The sequence below is a fragment of the Panthera leo genome, chromosome F2 (assembly GCF_018350215.1).
Source record: "Panthera leo isolate Ple1 chromosome F2, P.leo_Ple1_pat1.1, whole genome shotgun sequence".
In the NCBI taxonomy this organism is placed as follows: Eukaryota; Metazoa; Chordata; class Mammalia; order Carnivora; family Felidae; genus Panthera; species Panthera leo.
Window position 1 is genome coordinate 44178198 of NC_056695.1, and position 18448 is coordinate 44196645.

At 43.8% G+C, this 18448-nt stretch overlaps 2 protein-coding genes across 3 annotated transcripts in view; both read left to right on the top strand.

The window, feature by feature from the left end:
• The window catches only part of MATN2 (matrilin 2), a 135402-nt gene that overhangs the window by 47921 nt on the left and 69033 nt on the right, over window positions 1-18448 (top strand). For both annotated transcript variants that reach the window (XM_042923821.1, XM_042923820.1), the window contains exon 4: window positions 8720-8842. In XM_042923821.1, the coding sequence (XP_042779755.1) occupies window positions 8720-8842 (123 nt within the window). The remainder of the gene's footprint in view (window positions 1-8719; window positions 8843-18448) is intronic.
• Window positions 9660-9874, top strand: LOC122210886 (NADH dehydrogenase [ubiquinone] 1 alpha subcomplex subunit 1-like). Its single transcript, XM_042923822.1, is given in 2 exon segments — window positions 9660-9776; window positions 9779-9874. Coding segments are annotated over 2 exon segments (213 nt in total).

Below are 18448 nucleotides of genomic sequence, written 5' to 3' on the forward strand. Positions count from 1 at the left end.
TGGACTGCCCTGGCGTTCCTTAAGCTAGAATTCATGAGTTGGAGTAGACATGGGGACGGGAGGGCAAAAAAATTCCATAATGTCTCCTTGGATGGGGCCGAATACCAAGCATTATTGCCCCATGGTGGTGCTAGTGGTGGAGATTTTCTCTTCGAAGAGGCCCAGTGCACGGGGAGGGCTGAGGTTTGGTCCCCTCCTTCTGTAAGGGGGATACCTGTCCACATCCTTGAGCTGCCTTCTGCTTCAGGGGTCCTCTGCCCTCTCTTGCTTTCTGATCCTCCTCTCCACAAGGCTTCTCTCTCCCTTCCTTGCCAGCCTGCGCTCAGTTACCTGAGCCCAGGGCTCCTGCCTCAGCTTTCCGCAGCAGGTCCACTTGCCCTCTCCCCAGTTTCCTGCTTCTGCAGCTGGCTGCTTGTCCTTTCTTCCTCCAGGAGGGCAGGGGCTCAGGGGGCCACCCAGCCTCCTCTCTAGTCCTTGGAAACTGGAGACGTGCCTCCTGACCTGGTAAACAGTGTCCGGTGTTACCTTGCCCTTATCCATCTGTCCCTGTCCCCTCCAACTGTCATGCTTTTTTGATGGGAAAGCAAAAGGAAAAACCTATTTGGAAATAACTAGTGTTCCAAAGTATGAGTATGTGTGGAGAATGAGCTTAGGACCAGACTCATCTCCAGCTCCCCAAGAGCGGGGGGGCTCTGAGGACTCTTTTCTCAGACTCTTACACAGCCTTGGGACCCCCACTCCTCCCGCTGAAGCCTCAGGGAGGAAAGATGGTGTGTTTTTGATGTGTTGTTGTTTTTTTGAATCCCCTGCTGAGAACTAACCTCAAAAAGCAGAGACTCCATTGTTTCTTGACTCTCAAGTCAAAAGATGTACTTAAAAAAATCAATGCCATGAAGGAAAAAAAGAACCTTTTTCTCTGCAATGTCTCTTGGAGAGTTTTCAAAAGTGCCGTTTGGCCTGGCACGCAGAAGGGCCGTGTCAATGGGGTGCCATGGCCCAGGTTGCCCGGGAAAACTTCAACCAGTAGAACGCGCTGCAAACATTTTAAGGTTTATGACTTTAAATGACTTCTGCAGAATTTATGTTCCCCTTTTCCTGGAAATATTAAAAAAGAATTTGGTTCCGTGACAGTATTGATGGGTTTATTCATTTGTCTTGGAAAATGTCAATGGAGTTCTTTTATAAGCGCTCTGGATTTATCAGGAAATGGAAAGGCGATATGAGGCTAAGGATGTGGACTTGTGTGAATAAGGACCTTTTCTGTGTGCTTTATGGTCAGGCAGCAAAATTAAAAGGCGATTTGGATCCTCCGCCCCGCACTTTGTTGTAATCTGGAAGCTTTTAAGAAAATATTGGGATTATGCCATTCGTTCGTTGGCGTGGCCCAAGAACCCAGGCCCCCTGCCTCCCTGGAGGAGACCAGTTTCTCTCCCACCACGTGGCAGGGTTCTGCTGAGCAGACCTGTCAACCGTCTTGACAGGTTGAGGAGGTCCTGAGTCCTCTTTATCAACTGTGCAGTAAAGATTTCAATAACTAATATTTATAAAGCACTTACTCTTCTGTTTTTATATTTGATCCTCACAAAAATCTGGGGGAGGCAACACAATACCATCCCTCCCCCCTTCACACCTTAGTAACTGCTTATGTGAATTCCCCGAGAACATATAGCCAGCAGGTAGTGGGTTCTCCTTCCGAAGCTCTTGCTCATTTCACTCCTCTGCACGCCAGGGGTTATAAATTCCTCTTTTAAGGTAAACCATTTTCTGGTGGCCACCTCCACAGTCCAGCCATGCTGAGTAAACCAACTTTGAGGTTGACATTCACCCCAGAATTTATAGGAAGCTTTGTAGGTTAGGGGAAGAGCAGACTTGAGTCTCAATGTCCCCACCTGCCACCTATATGATACTTAGCAAATCCGCTTGTCCTGGGCTAGGTACTTTCCATATGTTCTTCATTTAATACTTATAACAAGCTTATGAGGCAGATGCTATTATTATTCTCATTTTACAGAAGTGGAAACTGAGGCTTAGAAAGGATAAGCAACTTCAGATAGCAGGATTGGAGATTCAGTTTGCAGTTTCTCTGGCCCAAGCTCTTACCCTACCCTTCACGTGCCAGGCCTGAGGGTTCCAGGCTGGTAGAAAGATGCTCTCATCACAGAGAAGTGGAACGTTGGCTATCCAAAATGTGCACCTCAGAGGCCTTGGAGAGTCACCAGGGACTGAGGGAACTCTGGTCAGAGAATACCTTGGTCTCCCTAGGAGCTTCTAGAGAGCTTTAAAAAGGAGATAATAATATTAATAATCATTGCCATTTATTTTTTTATTTACTTATTTAAAAATTTTTAACTGTTTTATTTATTTTTGAGAGGGGCAGGGGGAGAATGTGTGGGGGAGGGGCAGAGAGAGAGGGAGACAGAATCCAAAGCAGACTCCAGGCTCTAAGCTGTCAGCACAGAGCCCGATGCGGGGCTGGAACTTATGAACCATGAGATCATGACCTGAGTCGAAGTCAGACGCTTAACCAACTGAACCACCCAGGTGCCCCTAATCATTACCATTTATTGACATTAATATGTTCATGCACTGTTTTGAGCTATTAGCCTATATTAATTCATTTTATTCATACAAGAAACCTGTGAAGTAGGTACTTTTACAATTCTCATTTTACAGAAGGGAAAACTAAGACCCAGAGAGGTTCAATGACTTATCCAAGGTCACACAGCACTGTGGTAGCATTGAGATGTGAGCCCAGGCATTCTGGCTCAGTGTCCACATCTTGACCATTAGGTGCTACACAAACTTGAAAGATGAATAGGAGTTTTCCTGGCTAACTGAGGGGAGTGCGGTGGGCGACAGCAGTAAGCCAGGAAAGGAAAGATATTTTCACTTGATTTTTCCATTTCATTAAAACAACAGTAACAGCAGCAGCAGCAGCAGCAGCAAAGAACTAGTCCAGATTCTCTCTTAGTTTTATAACCTGCTAAAAAGACATGACCCACATTTGAAAAATGCTGACGAAGGGGTAGGCAGGAAAGTGGAGGCCATGGTGCAACTAGGGACAAGATTTCAGAGGGAAGAAGGGCTGGGGCTCCTGTGCTTCGAGCAGAGCTGACAAGCTCTGCTTATCTGCGGATCGGGTCAGAGGAGACAGGCAGTCTTCCTGTGTGGTCAGAGCCGGTCCTTCATTGTCAAACTAGGAAGAGATTAGGCTCTGGAGCCAGACTGCCCTTGAGTGGGAGACCTGGCTCTGGCTGTCACTGCCTGTGTGGACATGAACTTGGGCACAGCAGCGGCTTTTATCTGCGGGCGGTGAATTCCCACACCAGCCACAGCAAGGCGGAGGCCGCTGAGGTTCCATTCTCAGGCCACCCCTGAGGGCACCAGAGAAACTTGGAGACCAGGTAGCCTATGAATTGAGGCCCTGTCTACAAGACGACCAAAACCTACACATCCTGGGCTCTGCCATTTTTGCCACCCAGGGAGAAAGGACACTGAATTTAGGCGCTGAAAAATGCAGGTCTATCCTGAGCTTTCTGATGACTCATTGTAACCTGGGCGGGGCTGATTTTAAGTAACCTCTTGCTACCTGTTGTATCAGCCAAGCCTGGTATTTGGAGCCTAGAGGCTGGCAGTTCCTACCCTAACAGCCCCACCCCGCCCAGGCCAGGCACAAATTAAGGCTCTAATAGTGTTCCTAAGACACACCTTTCATCCACCAGCCTGGGCGAAGTCTACACTTTTTATTACAGCCCTTTGGGGCTCTGGTGTTAAGCGGGAGGCCAGATGGATTTCAACAAACGCTGACTCTACGTACCCAGTAATTGTTTCTTTCTAGACCCCCAGTCGGCCCTACCATTCCTTCGATCATTTATGCATCTGTTAATAGGCATTTATGCACATTCATATTTCCTAGTTAAAAAAAAAAAAATCCAGTCCTGGGTGGCTCAGTCGGTTAAGCGTCCAACTTTGGCTCAGGTCATGATCTCATGGTCTGTGGGTTTGAGCCCTGCGTTGGACTTTGTGCTGACAGCTCAGAGCCTGGAGCCTGCTTTGGATTCTGTGTCTCCCTCTCTCTCTGCCCTCCCCCACTCACGCTCTGTCTCTCTCTCTGCCTCTCAAAAATAAACATTAAAAAAAATTTTTTTTAAATCCAGTCTTGCCAGTGACCTAGTCTGCTGATGAGTGATTACTTCCCCAGAATACAAGGCCTTGACCCAGTTACAACCTACCAGGCCTTCTGAGAAATGCGTCCACTGCTTGCCAGTGGAGGAGGCAGGACAGTCACCTCCCCTTCAGCACACCACAGAGGCCGGTCCCACGGGATGGCAGGGGTGTGAGGACCCCATTGCTTTTGGGAACACCAATCACTCATCCGTAAAATTTTACAGACGGAAAATTTTTACTTTATCTTAGTAAAAAGATTTGAGATTCTTTTGCTTGAAAGTAACCGAAATTCAGCTTGAACTAGCTTTTAAGGGGGAGGGGCCGTATCATATTACCCCGTGGAAATAAGTGGAAGAGTAACGAATGACAGTCCCACTTTCTCTCCACCTTCTCCTTCTGCCTCCCGTTCCTCTCTGTTCCTTGGGCAGAAAGCATGCACCCTGTCAGCCCCCGACAGGTACCTGCCCTTGGTTTAAGCCTCTCTTCCCTCAGTTCTAGCTCCTGGATGCCAGGAAAGGACTCTGATGGCCACACCCTGTGCTGGTCAGTGGCATCCAGGAGCGGGGCTGCCTCATACCAACACATGGGCAGCTCCTACGGGTCCCACGCATTCGAAGTGAGAAGGAAGGGCAGTTTGTTGAAAAGGTGGCATGGGGGGTGGTGCTACCCAGACAAAATAATAAGTGTCTGTACCAAGGGTCCCTAGACACCATTCATGACTTTATTCTACAGGTAAAGAAACAGGTCTAAAAGGGCTACCCAACTTACCTGAACTTCCCTCCCTTGATCAAGTTAGAGCAGAACCGGAATCCAAGTCTTCTGGCTTCTTATCTGGTACGCTTTCCATTATACCAAATCACAGTCTCCTGGTTCTAATTCTTTTACGGCACGTGGCCAAAACAAGCCTCTTTTAACTTCCCCATTTGACAGCTGAAGGAAGTGGAGTTTAAGGAAATTAAGTAATTCCTACAAAGTCATACTAAGTTGTGAAGCTGAGCATTCAGGCAGTCTGCTTCTAGAAGCCGCCCTCTTCAACACTGTGCTGCCTGCTGCCCAACAGATATTTCCTCTGTCTCACATCTCCTGCCCCCTTGTATTGTCTGCCAGGGTCCAGATGAGAAGATGGGCACCGGTCATCACCTGGGCCTCACACCAGTGGATAACTGATGTGTGGCTGGTTTCCAAACTTGAGACTTCCTTCATTACAGAGAGGGACACACTGAAAGTTCTTCAGGAATGCCCCCCGCCCCCCGCCATGCCTGTGGGTAGTTGGGCTCCAGCAGTCTAGGAAAGAAAGAGAACAGTGCACAGCAAATGCATTTTAAAAACAGGATAATGATTTTCCACTCATAAGGCTGTCAAAACTTAAACATTTTGATAATCCCGAGCACTGAGGTTTTTTTACTCTCATGCATTGCTGGTGTGAACCAGCTTGCAAGGCAATTAGGCCACGTCTCTTCAAACTAGGATCCAGTCCTAGCAAAACCACCGCACTTGTGCTCAAGGAGATGTATCTGAGAATATGCATCCCAGCGTCAATGCAAGTGAAAATCTGGGAACTGTGCAAATGACGGCTGATGGGGAAATGACTAAATACAATGAGGAAGAATCATAGGACCGATAGATAAAGCAATTGAAGGGAATAAAACAGATCTAACATATTTGATCAGATCTGAGATATACAGTCAATTCTCATTATTCTCAGTGATTATGTTCTATAAAGTCCTGGTGAATGCTGAATCTGCAAATACTGAACCACGACTCCTGGGGGAGATAGGGAGTTAGGTTCCTACAAGCCTCTAGTCTCCACATTTTTGTTAACTGATCAATACGTAAACTGTTCTATGTGTCTAGAGGCACCTTATGTGATACACATGTTGATTCATTAACACTGAGCTGCTCACAGCTAGCAGCACTGTTGTTGAAGCCAGAGCCTGAAACGTACCTAGCGCACCTTTCACCTGTAAGGCGCCTGCTGCCTGCTTGCACCCAGAAGCACTAGACGCACATCACTGAGCACATCACATCAGCAAACGCTAGCACTTCGGCATTCTGCTCGGAGCCGTGTTAAACAGCAAAATCACCCACAAAAACAAGCCCAAAAATCAAAAAACGAGGCACCAAATAGACCTCAAAAAGGACAGTTGTGTACTGTCTGAGAACTGAAACAAGGAGGCCACCTCAGCTGGCAGTGCGCACATCAGGCGACTCAAATTTTTCATGACTGAGCCTGTGTTGATTTCACTGTGAGTATCGATTTCAGGGTTACAAATACATTTTAGTGAGTAGGCGAGTTCACGAATACGGAATCTGTGAATATTCTGTTTGCAGCTTCACATCTTAACGTCTTTCACATTGGGGTGCATCTTAGATTCCCTGTAGATAGTATATACATCAGTACAGATAGAATCTGCAGTTAGTGTTGAGTGAAAATCCAAGGTGACGACCACTACGTGTAGGATGAGCTCCCACATATAAAATAAGACAATAAACCACCACACTTCCCAATGCTGCATGCGGCTGTGTATGGAGCAGTCCCTAGAACACGGTTCTAAGTATTTTACCATCTTAATTATTTTAATCCTCACAAGGCTCTTATGAGGTAGGAGCTATTTTTATCCCCATTTTTTGAGGGGGCTGCAAAGGGAGAGGGGGAGAGAGAATCTTAAGCAGGCTCCATATTCAGTGTGGAGCCCCACGTGGGGCTCGACATGGGGCTCGATCTCATGACCATGAGATGGTGACCTGAGCCAAAATCAAGAGTCAAACGCTCAACTGACTGGGCCACCCAGGTGCCTCTTATCCCCATTTTATATAAAATGGTTAAGAAAATTGTCCATGGTCACAGAAACATATTTTTTCACACCAAAGTAAAACTGATTGATAGGATTTAACTACTAACTTTCCAAACATTGTTTGTATCTTTTTTTAAAGTTTATTTATTTATTTATTTTTATTCTTTAAGTGTAATTTATTGTCACATTGCCTTACATACAACACCCAGTGCTCATCCCAACAAGTGCCCTCCTCAATGCCCATCACCCACTTTCCCCTCTCCCCCAACCCCCATCAACCCTTAGTTTGTCCTCCTATGGTTTGGCTCCCTCCCTCTCTGTTTGTAACTACTTTTTCCCCTTTCCCTTCCCCCACCGTCTTCTGTTAAGTTTCTCAAGATCCACATACAAGTGAAAACATACGATATCTGTCTTTCTCTGACCGACTTATTTCACTTAGCATAATACCCTCCAGTTCCATCAACTAATGAATGGATAAGTTTATTTATTTTGGGAGAAAGAGAGAGAGCACGTGCGTGTGTGTGCAAGCAAGGGAGGGGCAGAGAGAGAGGGAGAGAGAAAATCTCAAGCAGGCTCTGAACTATCAGTGCAGAGCCCGACAGAACCCGTCTCAAGGTTCATACCCCCAAAACTCTGAGATCATGACCTGAGCCGACATCAAGGGTGGGGCGCTTAACCGACTGAGCCACCCAAGTGCCCCCATTATTTGTATCTTAACAGGAGTTAAAACACAGGCTATCATAAACTCACAACAATCAATCTTAATTGTATTGTTAAAAATTTTTAAAGTTTTACTGCCCTACTTTATTTATTTCCTACTGTATTTCTTACTTAGAAGTAACCAGACATATATGTTAAGATACACCATCAGTTTCACCAGTAGCTCCGTTTTCCTAAGCACGGGATTAATGAGATTGTTCTTAGCTTTTGAAAGCCTCTTTTATTTGGGCTTCATAAAAATGTATTTCTACATATGGACATCTTTTTTGTTTATGAGAACACTTGCATAACTTGTACTCTGTTTATAATGATGCTTGTTAATTTTAAATATGTTCAAGTTGAATTATATTGAATAAAATAATAAATTAAGATGTAAAAAAAAAAAGAGAGAGAATTTTTATGAGCTCCAGACAGACTTATGCAAGAATTGATATATCTGAAAGCTGAGGTACTTCAGATACTAAATTCAGTAATATTTTAAATTGGCAGAAAGATTAAGGAAACATGGAACTTAGGAATGAATTTTTTACTCCAAAATATTGTGTATAACACTTTCGCATATTAAAAGATTGCTCTTGGGATTTACAGCCCCCAAAAATTGTTGACTCTTACCATATCCTCATTTAATAGCTTTTCCTACAACCCCATTGCTGCCTACTGAAAATCCACGTTCATACCAGCCCCCTCTGGTATCAGCAAACTTTCTGATTCCCCAATTGAGTATTATTAATTGAACCATGAAATTTCTCTTTTTTGTAGATCATGTTTGACCTATTTTAGTGGATATCAGCAATTTCATATGGCACCTTAGCGTCATTTCCCTTTAACCTTCTGTGGCCCGTTATAGATTCCTGGTGGCATTTATCTAGAACTGACTAGTCCAACGAGAGGCTCTGAATCCCCTGGAGGGTAGGGACTGCAACTTGTTTTCCTTTGGGTCCTGCTTTCTCCTTCACAGAAGGTTCTGGGTGAATGTGGGTGGATGAAGTCAGAGAAGGCGTCATCATTGCCTTAACTTGCTGTGTCTTCCCTTACAGTGGTCCACATGTGCAGCATCCTGGAGCATAACTGTGCCCACTTCTGCATCAATACCCCGGGCTCATACGTCTGCAGATGCAGACAAGGATACATCCTCAACTCGGACCAGACTACTTGCAGAAGTAAGATTGCTTTGCTGGTGTATCTGCCCTGTCCTCCTCTGCCCTCTGCTCTCTCCTAGGGCCTATTTAATTCATATGTGGCTCCTCGCTTAACCTAGTCATCATCTCCTCAAGGAAAGAAAGGAGGTTTTATAACTCGTGTATTTTGTGTCGACCTCCATCCTCCACCCCGCCATCGTAGTGCTTGGACCAGAGCCAGCACAGCACATAGTAGGCCAGCAGGAGGAGTTTGGAAGACTGTTGGAGGCATCTCCTTAGAAACAGCCTTTTTGAATTCATGAGCTGGTGTCTTTTTCTTCCAAACTGTTCTTTAGGGGGAACCACTGGAGAGCCTTTTCATCCACTGTCTCTATTAACTATACCCTGAGGAATTGTTTCTGTATTTTATTCTCTTCTCTGAAGCATTGACTTAGGATGAGTTATTAACATTGGCTGGGAATGATTATTCCAGTTCTGTTTTAGAGGTGTGCAGTGGTCTCGTAGTAGGGATCTAGTAGACCTATAAAGTCTCCTAAATGAAAAAGAAAAAAAAAAAAAGGTCAAACAGATTAAAAGTGCGGATAGAACTCAGATTCTCTTTTTTTTTGGCCAAACTCCCAAACTAGACAACATACTGACATTTGAACCAGCAAGAGGTAATCTGCCTCTTAGAGGAGAGAATTCCCTATACACTGAGTGTGGTGCCTACATATGTATGTTTTTAAGTTGTAAGTAAAGCCACTGTGTTAGCCCATAGACAGCCAGGCTACCAAACCAGGCTTACTCAAGATGTGAGGAAGGCCGGCGGGGAGACCTTGCTCCTGGCAGCCGAGGCGCGATGTGGTTGGAGATTCTGCCCGGGATCGGTGTCATGGCCGTGTGCTTGGTCATCCCCGGCGTAGCCACTGCGCACATCCACAGGGTCTGTAATGGGGGCAAGGAAAAAGGGGTTGCCATTATTATCCATATCATTGGAGTTTGATGCAAAGAGATAAGCGCATCTCTGGAGTTAATCGTTACCGTGTGTCAAAGGGTTTGGAGAATATTGATTAAAGAAGCCTTTTCCCGACTGATGAAGAATAACTCAGTTATGCTCATCTGCCCTTTCTGGAAGGTTATGCAGTGTATCAATGTAGTACATAATAAAAACAAAACAAGACAAAACAACAACAACAACAACAACAACAACAACAAAAAGATGTGAGGAAGACCGGCCCACACGGAGGCATATAAAACTCAGCTAATCTGACACGCAGTTCATGCAACACATAATTGTTATTATACCTCATGGTAAGCAATTAAGCATTAATGGAAAGCATCTGCACAAATGGCTGTAATTAGTATCGCATATATGGAGCCAAACCACATTTTCCTGTTTTCTTCCCACTTCATTTTCGGGGTTGTAAATAGCTGGATAGAAGCCTCCTGCCCCCCAAGGTTAGGGAACATCTGCTTGACTCCTCCAGTTCTGTGGCCTCTGGAAACACAAAGCTTCCCGGTGCTATGTGTTCCTGGGCTCCTCCCAGACCACAGGGTCCCAGATTTTTGAGTGCAGCCTGAATCATCCTGATCTTCTGCTTGAACCTCTGACCCTTCTTGAGTTTCCACAACAAAAATTGCTCACACCCACCGCTCATGGGTTTAATAGAATTCGCTGGGAAAATGGGGGAGCCCTGGCAAGGTCACCTCACACACTGCTCAGCAAACAACCTAAACATCTTTTTTAGACATCCCCCGACCCTCTTCAAGAGCTCCGCCCGCCCCCTCTCCCAGCCTCTTCGGGAGCTCCCCTCTGCAAGGTGTTGCTCTGAAGAATGCTCAGCCTTTCGCCACCTTGCTTACTCCCGTCATGCCCTTCCCTTCTTAGGAACACAAGAAAGTCCTCCCCTTGTCTTCTGCCTCAATGGCCTGCTGCAATCCGGGCATCTGCTGACGTCCATTTTCCATGGGCTGGCTTAGTCAAGTCAGAGGAATTTGGGGACTAGCAAATAAAGAATAAAAAGTCCTCCCCCTAGTGTCATGAGCCAGGCCTTCCCCACACCAGGTTTTGTCAACCCCTGCCTGGTCCCACCTCAAGCCTGGAGACCCCTAGGCTCTCCCCAGTGTTGATCTGTCCTGGGATCCCCACTATAGGAGGAGGGCTGTGGGTGCAAAGAGCATGAAGCAGAAACTGCCTGGGCTTCAGACAGACAGGAGCAAGGCGGCCCGGGTCAGAGGTTCTCAGGTTCCAGTAACTAAGAGCCACTCAGGAAGCTGACCCCCGGGGTCTCACCCCCAGAGATTCAGAGTCAACAGGTTTAGGGTGGGGCGCAGGAGAATGCATTTTCAGTGAACTTCTGACATGGATTGCTGCCACGCTCTTGAGATCCACTGGCATCAGCAACGGGGGGACCGGAGGAAAGGGCTTCGAGTTAAGGGAGAAGAGAAGGAGCTGGAGCCAGGGGTCTGCTGTCCCATCTGACCCAGCCCTCTGGTCACCCGGAATCAGTTAACCTCCCTTCACTGTCAGCACCAGACTTAGCTGAGTAGGTACAGTCATAAAGAGCAGTTATCTCTCTCCCCGCTCCCCCTTTCTTTCTCTTTCTCAAAGATAATCACTCTTGTTTGCATGTCTGAAATTCTATCTGGGCCCGTGGTATAGTCCACAGACTTCAATTTCAATCTTGACATTCAGGCTGTGCCTGTCTCACGCCGAGCTGATTATTTAAATTCCTTGACTCCACTTCCACAGCCATAAAATGGGAAGGGTGGTGACAAATTCATACCTGTCTCATCAATAAATCCCTGTCAGCCTGTGGTTTGGGTCTGCTGGACAGTTGAAAGTTGTGCCAAGGGAAGGCAGGGCCATACCCCGACTTCTGTTTATGCACGGCTGGCGGGGACCTTCCCCCACCAACATTGAGAGAAGCCAGTGGGCATGGAGAAGAATAAGACACAGTTCTTTCCATTTTTGAGCATATAAGATGTGCCAGGGAGCATGCAAACTACTGGGGGGAAAAATAGTGAATAAAACAGCAGTGTTCCTGCTCACTTTCTTGCATGGGAGTAATTCAAATAAACAACCAAGGTAATTGCAACCAAAAGCAATTGTGTCCCACTCCCAGCTCAGTGTGAGAGGTCAGGCCTAACTATAGCCACTGCACTTATTAAGTGCTCACCATGTTCCAGGAGCTCTCCTGGTGCTTTATATGTGTTATCTCATTTAATTCTGACAATAAGCTCTTAAAGTAGGTTTGGTCATTCTCATTTTACAGAGAAGGAAAATAAGGTACTCCCCTCAAAACTTTAGACAGTTTACTCAAGGTCATATGGCTAGTACTATGACCAAAGCAGAATCGAAACCCTGTTATGTAGGAGTCCATATTATTAGCTCTTAACCACCATTTGATACTGTCCCATGATCCTTGAGGGCCCCCAGATGGCAGTAGGGCAATCCTGCAACCAGAGAAATTCCTCCAGACCCAGGTTCACAGGCTCGCTGATCCCCAGGGAGACTCAGAACTAATTCAACAGGACTAACAATCAAATGATTGTCGTTCCCCAAGTCCACTGCTGTGACACTGTCACTATACACAATGATTTGAGAGGACCTCTTAGGCAATTGCCTTCGGACGCGCGCGCGCGCGCGCACACACACACACACACACACACACACACACACACGCCCCCATAGCCACCATTTTTTATTCGTACCTGTTTGTGTGAAGAGAGGAGGCAGACACAACTAATTCAGAGATCCTTCCGGTGGAAATGGGTCCTGGCTGTCAGACTTTGAGCTCCCTCTCCCACATAACCCAAGAATTCTGTTCCCTCCTGGTGATGGCACATGTTCACCCACTACCTGGGATACCAGGTTGTTGCAAAGCACCTCCATCCCACCTCCAGACAGTGTGGACTAATGCTTGAGCTAAAATCCTACTCTCTGTGATTCCCACCTTTGATCCTATTCTGCCAGCTAAAGCTATATACCAGAAAGTATATTTCCTTTTCTAAATAAAGAGAAAACCCTTTGATTATTGAAGAGTGTCATCCCCCCCACCTCTCATTAATTTTCTCTTTTTCAGGGGAAGCATAAACACATCTTTAAGTAACTGGGTTTGGAATCTCTTTGTGGTCCAAATTATCCTCTTCCGGACACTACTTGGTCAGTGTCTCAAAATATGCTCTTCCATTAAAAGACTAGACCAAGCATATTAAATAAATATTGCCTTCAAAGTTCTGCCCATCTGAGCAATTTGGAAGGTACTGGAAGTCAACGTTGTGGATTCTTCTGTCCTCCAAAATGTCTTTCCCATCTAATACCTCTGTATGAGATATATGGAAAAGTGCTTAGCAGAGTGCATAGCCATAAGGCTCAAGAGAAGTTTATGTCCTTTGCTTTCCCCATTTAAAAAAAAATGGGGGAAAAACCCTCATGAAGTATGCCTGTCTTCACGTGTCTTTTTCCCACCATTCCCCTCCTCTTGAATTCCTTTCCCACTAGTAGGAAAGAACTTTATCTTCTTTCCTTTTCTTTATTTATGTTTTTAAATAAGGAATTTCCCCTCCCTTCTCGAATATTTAATCTATCTGGAAAAATATTGAAAACACAACATTTAGAAATTTTCACTTGGCCAAAAAATGTAAACTGTCTTATCCAGCATTTTTTTCTCTCTCTCTCAAGAACCATATCAAATGCATTTTATTGCTTTCAGTCTTCAGATATGTTCCTGACATTATTTTTTCCAAGCTATGCAAGTGACTTAATAGCATTTATTTTAGAGTTTAATCAAGGGGCATGATCCAGAAAAACAATCATATTATTGAAAAGAGAAAAGAAAATTATAACCAACATCCTTCGTGGATTCAGATGCAAAGATTCTTGAAGACTTAGCATATTTATATACTGTAATCAAGACCAAATGACGTTTATCCAAAGAATGCAAGTTTGCTTTAACGTTCAAAAAGCAATCAATATAATTCATCATATTTAAAAATGAAAACGTTTAAAAATGAAAATATTTAAAAATGAAAACATATATAATCATTTCAGTAGATGCAAACAAAGTGTTGGACAATATCCAACACTCATTCATGATAAAAACTCTCAGCAAACTAGCAATAAAAGGGAAATTTCTCAACCTGATAAAGGGTATCTATGAAAAAACCTATCATAAATATATCATACTCAAGAGTGAAAGACTAAATGCTTTCCTCCTGAGAGAAGGAGTAAGAGTATGTTCATTCTCACCACTTCTCCTCAACACTGTACTGGGGGTCCTAACTGATATCATAATGAAATAAAAAGAAATTAGAAAGTCATACAGAAAAAAGTAAAACTGTATTCACAGACTATGTGCTTGCTTATGTAGAGAGCTGGTGGAATCTTCAAAAAGCTACTAAAATTAACAAATGAACTTAGCAAGGTTGAAAGATACAAGTCAAGATACAAAATTATTTGATTGTGTTTTTACATACTGGCAACAAAAGTCAGAAACTGGAAATATGTAAATTAGGGATAAAGTTTACAAAATTCTGCATGATCTGTACACTGAAAAGTACAAAAGATTTCCACAATAAATTGAAGAAGACATAAATAAATGGAGAGATATACTGTTTGATGGAATGGAAGACTTAATATGGCTCAGATGTCAATTCTATTGATCTGTAGATTCAAAGCAATCCTTATCAAAATCCTAGCAGACTTTTTAAGGTGGAAACTGACTATCTGATTCATATATATATATATATATATATATATATATATATGAACATGCAAAAGAACTATCATAGTCAAATACAGTTAATTCTTACTATTCATAATTATGTTTTATAAGTCTCTGTGAACATTGAACTAATGATTACTAGATCATTGTTCTAGAAGAAATACAGGGTTAGGTTCTTGTGAGTTTCTGGTCATAGCATTTCATCAGTGAATACATAACCTTGTTTTGTGTGTGCCTCTATTTATTTTATTATTATTTTTGGAAATGTTTTATTTGTGTGTGTGTGTGAGAGAGAGAGAGAGAAAGAGAGAGAGAGAGAGAGAACAAGTGGGGGAGGGGCAGAGAGAGAAGGGACAAAGGATCTGAAGCAGGCTCTGTGGTGACAGCAGTTAGCCTGATGTGGGGTCAAACCTCAAGAACCTCAAGATCATGACTTGAGCTGAAGTTCGATGCTTAACCCACTGAGCCACCCAGGCGCCCCTGTGTGCCTCTTTTGAAGACTCCTTATTGAGTATATATTACTGATTGGTTAACATTGAACTCACAGCTGACAGCACTATTACTCATGCCTTAGTGGAGATCATCTAATATACATGTTTTCTTCACAAGGCATATCACAGCTTTCTTGCATTTAGGAACACTGGACAGCATTTCAGCACTATACCTGAGGGCCATTTTAAACAGTGAAATCACCAACAAAAAGCACAAAAGGCAAAAAACATGGCACTAAATAGAACACAAAAAGAAAGCTTGTGTGTAGTATGAGACCTAAAACAAGAAGGCAGAGCATTGCCTTTTTTGACCTTAACTGGGAACATATGCATCAGGTAGCTAGAATTTTTACCATTCTGTGCACATACATCAATGGTCATGAAAATGCTGCAAATATTGATCTGTGTTACAAGTAAATTTTAGAAAGTATATTAATTAGCAAATATGGAATCTGCAAATAATGGGATCAATGAAAACTCTAAAAAAAAAAAATAAAGTTGGGGGCTTAAATTACCTGATTTCAAGACTAATTATAAAGTAATAATAAACAAAACAGTATGTATAGGTGACATCAATGGACCAGAATATAGTTCAAGAATAGACCCATACACATATGGTGAAATGATTTTTTATAAAAGTGCCAAAGCAATTCATGAGGAAAGAATAATGTCATCAACAAATAGTGCTATAACAATTGGATTGTCATGTGTGAAAAAATGGGACCTCATCCCTTACCTCACATCATATATAAAAATTAATTCAAAATTGATTTTAAATTAAATGTAAGAATGGAAGCAATTAAATGTCTACATGAAAACGTAGGAAAAAGTTTTTTGATGACCCAGGGTTTGGCAAGGATCTTTTAAATAGGATATAACACGAAAAAACTCAATAAATTGCACTTCATCAAAATCAAAACATTTACTTTTCAAAATACGCTACTACCAAAATGAAAAGGTGAACGAACCATAGACTGAGATAAAATATTTGCAAAACGTATATCCAACAAAAGACCTTAGAATATATAAAGAATTCTTAGAACTCAATATTAGGGAAATAACCCAGTCAAAATGGGCAAAAGATTTGAACAGACACTAAACCAGAGAAGATAGATGGATGGCAAAGAAGCCTGTGAAGACATATTCAACATTATCAGTCATTAGAGAAATGCAAATTAAACCCACAGTGACACGCCACCATGCTTCCACTAGATTGGATAAATTTTGAAATATTGGCCCTAAAGTACGTGTTGGCAAAGTTGGCAACAGGAACCGTCATTGTTCCTGGCAGGAACGTAAAATGGTTCATCCACTTTGGAAAACAGTTTGTTTTCTACAAAGCTGAATATGTACCTACAATATGACCCAGGCATTCAATTCTTAGGTATTTACTGAGAATAAATTAAAGTTTATGTCTAAACAAAGATTTGAACACAAATGGTTACAGCAGCTTTATTTGTAAGAGTCCCAAACTGGAAACAACCCAAATGTCCATCAGTAGGTGAATGGATAACAAATTGTGATATATGCATACAATGTAATGCGACTAGGCAATGAACAGAGTGACTATTGACACATGCAGCAAGCTAGATGAATTTCAAAATAACCATGTTGCATGAAATAAACCAAACAAAAAAAGAGTACACACTGTATGATTCCATTTATAGAAAATTTTAGAAAATGGCAACTAATCTATGTGACAGAGAGTAGATTAGTGCTTGCCTGGGACCAGGGGCAGGGGGGCAGGGAGCAGGTAGAGGGATTACCAAGGGGCATGAGGAAACTTTGGGGATCTGGGGGTAATGGATATGTTCATTATCTTGATTATGATGATGATATGTTGACATGTCAAATTTATCAAATTGCATACTCTAAATTTATGCAGTTTATTGTATGTCATTTGATTCAATGAAGCTAATATATATAGAGAGAGAAAGTCAGAACAAGGTGGTTTTGGAAGGTGAGTGGTGCTGAGACAAAGCCTGCAAGATAAGAGATTGGAGAGAGAATCATGGAACAATCAGGGGAGGCGTTTGGAGGAGGGGGTTTTTCTAACAATGCAGGGCTTGTTGTCTTTGAGGGTTCTAACTAGACCAGACGGCCTGTCTGGAAGGGTTTGTTTGGGGCATTGGTGGCGAATGAGGGAAGGAATGTAAGCTGGAACCAATTATGGAGCAATTCGATTCCCAGCAGCGGTCTTTGGTGGGTAGGGGCACTGAGCACAGGGTGTCAGGGGTAAAACTACCTTGTAGTAAATTGAGTCTAGCAGTAATATATGCGTGGGATTCAAATTAGGTACCGAGTGGGTGGGGAAGTACCATCCATCCATCCATCCATCCATCCACCCACCCTATGTCCATTCATTCATTCATTTATTCATCCAATACTTATTGGTTCCTTCTAGGGGCCAGGCACTCTTACGCGGTGGTGGGAAGAAAATGAGTGTTTCTCTTGTATGTCTGAGACCCAAGAAACACTCAGATCTTGCTTTCCCTTGTGCTCCACACGTGTGGAGCAGAAGGTGAAAGATGCCATCAGTTTACAATTCTAATCAGCTCGGTCAGTTCAGTGCACGCTTCCTTATGCCCACAGAATTAATTAGGAGACCATAGCAATAATTCCCACACCAGGGAGGAGTTTATGACATAGCGAAGGGATAAGGGGTGTGGGATGGTCGCACGATTTAGAATGACAGATCACTTCAGAGAAGAAACCGGGCTTTGAGGGAAAACTAGTGAATCTGGGAAGGAGCCCACACAAGTGGTTGGATGCAGCTGGAGAGAGGGGTTAGAGTTCAAGGAAAAAGCCCTGGCTGGATGTGCTTGGTGGTAGCAACTGACCCTGAGAATGGATAAAATCTTGGAGGGAGGGAGAGAGAGAGAGCGTGGAAAGGGAAGGTCAGGGTCTGAGCTTCGGGGCAGTCCACAAGGAGAGCAAGGAGCCAGAGTGGAGGAGCAAGCAGGCTGCGCCCACAAACAGCCAGCCCGCAGCTTCTGAACAAATGGCCTGCCTGGCCCCAGGCTCTGCTAGGACCGCCCTGAGCAGAAGAGGAGGACTGCTGAGCAGAGGGCGTGTGGTCACGGAGCTTCCTCCCCGCCCTGGCTGCTGGGCCCCGGAACTCGGAGAGGGTTCCGTGCAGTCTGCTCGCCCTCTGGCTGGGCCAGGCTACAGGGTTAAAAAACAAAGAAGAAGAAGAAAAGAAAGGAATCTGGGGTGAGTAGCGTTCTTATGGGAGGATTGAGTTGACTGCATGTGAGCAGAGAGCCGGCCATTGGGAAAGGATGACCACACGTCAGGGGAAAGCGAGTTTGAAGCTCATAGAGCTGCTTTTCTGCTTTCCTCTTTTCACAAGCACCTAGAAAAGTGGTTCTCAGAGTGGCCCCCCAGACAGCAGCTCAGCTTTGCAGGGAAACTGGTTAGAAATGCAAACT